This window comes from Dromiciops gliroides, chromosome 2 (genome assembly GCF_019393635.1).
Source record: "Dromiciops gliroides isolate mDroGli1 chromosome 2, mDroGli1.pri, whole genome shotgun sequence".
Lineage (NCBI taxonomy): Eukaryota > Metazoa > Chordata > Mammalia > Microbiotheria > Microbiotheriidae > Dromiciops > Dromiciops gliroides.
The window spans coordinates 534,200,156-534,207,286 of record NC_057862.1 but is presented as its reverse complement, the minus strand read 5'-3'; the positions used below and the strand labels follow the sequence as shown (position 1 = coordinate 534,207,286).

General features: G+C 41.7%; 1 protein-coding gene across 1 annotated transcript; it reads right to left on the bottom strand.

The window, feature by feature from the left end:
• Window positions 1-1,522: 1,522 nt before the first annotated feature.
• LOC122744460 (60S ribosomal protein L37a-like) lies at window positions 1,523-1,798 on the bottom strand. The gene has a single exon (XM_043989960.1). The coding sequence runs from the start codon at window positions 1,796-1,798 to the stop codon at window positions 1,523-1,525; it is 276 nt and encodes a 91-aa protein (XP_043845895.1).
• Window positions 1,799-7,131: the final 5,333 nt, after the last annotated feature.

Genomic DNA, 7,131 nt, shown 5'->3' with positions numbered 1-7,131 from the left:
GTAGTAAAAAAAATCACCTCACTGGAAGAAATCATGAATGTGAAAAATTCAGCAAAACATAAGAAGACTATATGACACAATTTGTTCAGCCGTTATCTAACTGATGGGCACTCGCTTTGTTTTTAGATTTTTTTTTTTTTTTTTTGGTGAGGCAATTGGGGTGAAGTGCTCAAGGTCACACAGCTAGTAAGGGTTAAGTGTCTGAGGCTGGCTTTGAACACAGGTCCTCCTGACTCCAGGGCCAGTGCTCTATCCACTGCGCCACCTAGCTGCCCCCTAGATTTTTGCTGTAACAAAGAAGTGTCACTAAGAAAATTTTGATATGTGTATGACCTTTCTGTTACTTTTTGTTACTTTTTGTTTTGTTTTGTTTTGTTTTTTGGTGAGGCAGTTGGGGTTAAGTGACTTGCCCAGGGTCACACAGCTAGTAAGTGTCAAGTGTCTGAGGCCAGATTTGAACTCAGGTCCTCCTGACTCCAGGGCCAGTGCTCTATCCACTGTGCCACCTAGCTGCCCCCCTTTCTGTTACTTTTAATTGCTGAATAAAGTGCCCTTTTCTCAGTCTTTATCCTCTTTCCAGTTTTTGTAGCTTTTAACATTGTCAATTGATCTACCACCTGGATATTCCCTCCTAACTTAGCTATTGTGACTTTGCTCTTTCCTGGTTCACCTCCTACCTCTTTAATCATGCCTTCTTAATTTCTTTGACTCCATTTGGCTATTATCTATCTCCCACCCTGTAAGCTCAAATGATTCCAAAGAGCCCTCTTTTTTTCTTCCAAATTTCTCGTTCTTTCATTGAGCTCTTCAGTTGCCATGGGTTGAAAAATTATCACTACATAGAGGATTCCCAAATCCATATCTCCAGACCTAATCTTTCTCCTGAATGTCGGTCCCATGTCTCTAGCTACCTGATGAACATCCCTCGATTGGTACTTCAGTCTCAACTGATCTTAAGCCACTCTCATTCTCTTTACCCCTAAATGTGCACTTCCTCTAAACTTTCCTTTTTGTTGAAGATACCACTCTCCTCCCTGCCACCAACCTTGCAATTAACACAGGTGTTCTTAACCTGGGGTCTATGAATTTGCTTTAAAAAACCCATTTTGATTACTTTATTTCAACATACTTAATTTCCTTTGTAATCATATATATTTTATTTTATTTATTTAAAAATATCATTCTGGGGGAGGGGGGTCCATTGGCTTCTCTAGACCACTGTCAAAGGGATATACGACAGAAAAAAGTTAAGAACCCTTGTATTAGACTCTTCCTTTTTGCTTATCCCTCAATATCTAATCAGTTGCCAAGCCCTTTCAGTCCTACTTCTGTAACACTTCTTATATCTCTCCCCTTCTCTCTATTTACTTGCCCATCACCCTCTCTAGTCTAAGCCATTATTTCTTTTTAAAAATAAAAAAAAATTATTTTTTAAAAAACAAAGTGATTTTTTTTATTCCATAAATTAACCCATTTATTGTTGGACTATGGGCTACAGATATTTGATGGGGAGAAGATTTTACTAGTCTTTCAATTCCTTCAGTCTTCTGATGGCAGATTTGAGTGTAACTGCAGAGGTGGTATTGTAGGTCCATGCACCACCAGCTACTGTTTTCATACAGGATCCACAATGCCAGCTACCCACAGCTTGTCTCTTCGTTTTGGTCTTGCCATAGAAGGAGCAGGTATACTTGGCATGCTGGCTAATTTCAATTTTCTTCACCATTTTTCTGAGGGATGCACCATAATGTGTTCCATATTTACCAACAATTCCGACCTTCTTGGTGCGTTTAGCCATGTTGCCAGTTGTGGGCCCGTAACTTAAAGAGGCACCATTATTTCTTAACATAACTGTTAACAGCCTCCCAATTAGTCTTTCTGCCTTTAGATTTTCCCTTTTCTAATTTACCAGGTTAAAGAATGGAGGCAGCATGATAAAGTGGAAAGACTGTTGAATTTACGGTCAGAGGACCTGAGTCCATATCTCAGCTCTGACACTTATTACCTATGTGACCTTGGGTAAGCCACAAGACTGCTCTTGACTTTAGTGTTCTCTTCTGTAAAATGAAGGGTTCTCTAAACCCACAGTCCTATTATCCTCTTGTTCTACAATGTAGCCTGTTATCCTGCTTATTCCTCTTGGTATCCCCATTCAGGGGATTCAGGATTACATTGTGTGTAATAGCTGCTCAACAGATGCTTGATGAATGAGTGAATGCCCCAAATACTTCAATCCCAAGCAGATCTCACTGGGAGATTTGGAGGAGGACTTCTTCAAAGAAAGGGTTAATAGCATCCAGTGGGCGTTGCAGTGAACAATCTTTCACTGATGCCTAATCCTGCCCTCTTCCTCCTCTTCTCCAAAGGGAATATCAGTTTCTTCTAGGTGAAACCCTAGTCTTTGTGAGGCCTGCCCCATAGGTGGTATTCCTCAATCTAATTTGACTCCCACTGTCTCCATGGTGGCCAATCTGTCTATAGGGAGAACCAGTAGGTCCCTTTTTCACTATCTGCTGGCCCCTTCCCCTTGTGGTCTTCTCCGGCTTCTTTCCCTTGGTTTATTCTCTGTGTGTGTGTGCCAAGCACTTTGTAAATGTGATAATGATGGGTCTAATTTGCCGTGCTAACAGATAAAACAAGGGAGCTGAGTGGGGGGTGAGCAGCTCAGCTGCCTGGCTAGGCAAATGTGAGCTGTTGCTAATAAGATTCGGGCCAGCCCCCATCTTCCCCATTCCCACTCTCCCACCCACCCCCCTCAGCCTGAACTAATTAGGCCCCCAGCTCCACAAGGCAGGCTAATAAACACCTAATGGATACACTTGAACAAGCAAGCCCTTATGGGAGCCCAGAGGATTCCATGTAGCCAAAGCCCTCAAAACTTCACCTCAGCTTTGAGCCCAGACAGGTGAGGCCACACTCTGAACTCTCTGGGATGCAAATGATGAAGGCTGAAAGGATGGGGGCAGGGAAGGGGAACCCCACTGCCAAGGCTGCTTCCCTCCAGCCCAGCAGAGGATGAAGCATTTCCCCAGGATAAACAACTAAGGCTTCTGTATCACAGGCGACTAAAAAGCATCTGTCTGTGCTGTCAGCTGTGATACCAGCCAGGCTCTCCCCTCTCTCTGTATCACCTGATAACAGGAGTCATAAGAGAGCAGCATCCATCTCCCTTCTCTCTCCTCCCCCTACCCCCCCCCCCCACCCGGGCACCCTGCTCTGAGAATAATCTGTTTCAAAGATTGGAACAGATGGATTACATTTTCCCAACTTTTAGCTGGTTCCAATGTGCAAATAGTTAAGATCATAATGTTAACATTTTCTCAGATGTTTTATGTGCATATAAAATATTCTGGAAGAATGTGCTTTTGAATGCAAAGTTTGATCCAATTACAATTTTACTAGAGTTTATAAAAACATAAAAAGTATGTTTTCAGGGTGTCTGAGACCCTATTGGCCTTTACAATAAACTTGGACGTTTGCAAGGGGACATAATTGTTGCAGCATTGCAGATAGGTCTAGGGTGCTCATGATTGGGAGCACATTGTGTAAATATGGAAACATCCCATTGTCTCTCAGGGGTGAATGAGATACTGATGAATGGAATTAAAAACAACCATGTGGTCTTGGAGCAGATTGGAAACGGTTGTTGTTTTCTGCCTTTGAAGAGCAAGAAAAAACCTGCAAACGGAACTTTTGAGGCTGAATATCATCATTGAGCATCCCTGGTTAACTAGACAGGAGTAGTTCAATAAGCTGGGGATTTGGGGATGAGGAAGAATTCTAAGATATTGAAAAACTTGTTCCTAACAACAACAACAACAACAACAACCATTTCTATAGCAATCCAAGGTTTGCAAAGTACCTTATGTCAGGGATGCAAATAACAAATTATATGAGCCCAGGAGGAGTTTTGTCCTCAACACGTTCAGGGCTCCTGCATACTCTGGGTCCAGTGTGTCTGGAAAATATGGCAACTCAAGAAGACAAATTCAGAGGGCCCTTTAATACTTACAAATTACCTCATTTGATCCTCAAAACAACCATCCTGTGAGGTGGGTGATATAATTATTCACCATTTTACAAATGAATAAATTGAAGTTCAGAGACCTTAGGTGACTTGCCTAGGACTACACAGCTGAAGTAGCAAGTTCCCAGGCATTGTAAACTATTGGATTGAGAATTGCCCTCCTATCAAGAAAGCTTGAATTCAAATACTATCTCTCTCATATATTGGTTGTGTTACCCTAGTCAAGTCACTTAACCATTCAGTGCCCCAGACAACTCTGGACTTATTATAAGGGATAAGGCTTTGTTGCAAATTTGTGAAGAAGGTGCATCCCTGAATTGATTGAGGTGCCAAGCTGCCTTGGGAATTCCCCATGCCAATGCAATAACAGGCTCAGTGCCATTCCCTATACCTTATTATAGAACCAGTGCTCTGAACACTAGTGAAGGTGGACAGTGAGAATGCTGTGTGAATGAGACAGTGGTAGAACTGGGAATTAGGAGACCTGCATTCTAGAACGCATCCTAATTCTCAGTTTTGTGTGACTTGAACTCAGTCACGTTATTTGTGTGACTGTGGCAGGTGCCTCAGACACTCATCCACTGGCCATTTTCCATGGTTGTCTTCCAGGTCTAGAATTATCTTCTTCCTCATTTCCACCTCCTAGCTTCCTGTAAGTCTAGGTGAAAATCCCACCTTCTACAGGGAGCCTTTCCTGATCCTCTTTCTATTGGCTTCCAGTACCTTCCTTCTTTGGCTATATACAATTTATCTTGTCTAGCTTGTTTATACAGTTGTTTTCTTGTTGTCTCCCCGATTAGACTGTGAGCTCCCCAGCACAGGGTGGTCTTTTGCCTTTTTTTGCATCCCTAGTTCATAGTACAGTGCCTGGAACAAAGTAAGTGCTTCATAAATGTTTATTAACTGACTGACTGTCTCCTCATCTGTCCAATGAGGGGGTTATACCAGATGATTTCTGTGTTTTCTTCCGGCTTGGTTATCTTTTTGTAATTCCTATCAGTTATTAGCTGTTGGACTACATAGGATAAATAAGCAACATCCTGTCTGGGATCCTTTGATTTAAGATTCCATACTAGGAGTCTTTTCACTTAGAAGACTTAGTTTAATTTTTGGAAAACAGTTGCATAATAGGCCTGTGTTTCAATAGATTTGCATTTTATGGTTTTGTGCATAAGTTGTTTATAATTTTAATAGTTCATTTCTGTTAAGAGATATTGAGGAGGAAGAGCTACCAAATAGGTTAAATGTTCATGGGATGGTAAAGAGTGGCTCCAAGGAGGGAAGTGGAGCTAGACCTTTTTTTTCGGCAGGGCAATGAGGCAATAAGTGACTTGCCCAGGGTCACACAGCTAATAAGTATCAAGTGTCTGAGGCTGGATTTGAACTCAGATCCTCCTGAATCCAGGGCCTGTGCTTTATCTGCTGCACCACTTAGCTGCCCCAGAGCTAAGAACTTCTTAGAGCTTAGAACTTCTTCCCAAGAGCCTAGCCAACTCATGCAAGTGTCCTGTAGACCTTTCAACACAATGTGACAATGTGATGTCATATTATACATGCCTGGGGGCAGTTCCTATCCACTGTAGAAAGTTTTCCAATGTAGGAGTCTAGGGTGATTTCTTTTTCTTTACAATAATTATGGAGATGTTTTCTGTTTATTGATAAATCATTTGGGGTCATCACTATCATCACTGGCATTTATATAGTGCTTAAGGTTTTATGAAGTGTGTTACAATTATTGTCTCATTTGATCTTTTTTTTTGGTTAGGCAATTGGAGTCAAGTGACTTGCCCAGGGTCACACAGCTAGCAAGTATCAAGTGTCTGAGGCTAGATTTGAACTCAGGTCCTCCTGACTCCAGGGCCAGTACTCTATCCACTGCACCACCAAGCTGCCCCTCTCATTTGATCTTAACAATCCTGGGTGGTAAGTGTTATTATTTTCTCCATTTTATGGATAAGGAAACTGAGGTATCCAGAGGTTAAGCAACTTAACTAAGGTTACATACTAAGTATCTGAGACTGGATTTGAACTTAGGTTTTCCTGATTTGGGGGTTAGAATTCCAATCACTGTGTCCTTCCTATGTAATTGAACACACAGGTGGAACTTTTAGAGCTTTATGAAGAAGATCTCAGGAATCTTGCTTCTCCAGTTCAGGATCTTCACAAGATTCTGAGAGGCCCATCAACAAGGTTCAATCATATATAGTCACTCATCCATATCAGAAGTGATGAAGATGTGGGTGGGTTGAAGGAACATGAGATTTCAGAGAGCTATTGTTAGCTATAATAATTCCCTGGGAAGTCTTGGAATATGGACAATTTTCCATTTGAAAAAATCATTCCAAAGTTTGGAAAAATTAAAAAGAAATGAAAAGGCAAAGGATATATTTAGAGGGACTCCTTTAGTATCTCAAAGGACCTGTGATTTCATCATTGTTGGTTTTTTCCCTGCCAACAACAGACTACTTTAGCAGGCAGATTTCATGATTTGTTATAGGAAAAAAAAATCACCTAGTAGTCAGACTTCAAATAATGTACCTCTTTCAGCTTAGCTAGGCAGGTCCTCAGAGGACAGAAAACAGTCCATTGTCAGATCACTGACCCATTGAAGGATGAAGTAGTCAAGGCTCAGTCTCCAATTCCTTCTAACCTTGAAGAATAAAGTCAAACTGTGAGAATTCTATTTCCTCCAGACACATGGAAGTTGAGACTTGCATACTCTGTATTAGTGGGGGCAGCTAGGTGGTGCAGTGGTTAGAGCACCAGCCCTGAAGTTGGGAGAACCTGATTTAGAATCTCACATTGGAACTTAATAGCTGTGTTACCCTGGGCAAGTCACTTAACTCCAATTGCCTTAAAACATCTGGGGCTATCTCCAATCATCCTGATATATATCTCACCACTGGACCCAGATGGCACTGGAGGAGAGAGTGAGGTTGGTGACCTTGCACAGCTCTGCCTCACTTAAAAATCCAATTCAGTGAAAGTAATGGCATCACCCAATGTCATGGTCCTCTTTGACAATGAAGGACAAACAGCAGAACAGAATCCTCAATTAGTGATCACTACTCCTGGTCAACAGTAGGGCACAAACAACATAGACT

Excerpts from the sequence above, each read along its gene's own strand:
- LOC122744460 (XM_043989960.1), bottom strand. The coding sequence starts at position 1,798 with ATGGCTAAACGCACCAAGAAGGTCGGAATTGTTGGTAAATATGGAACA.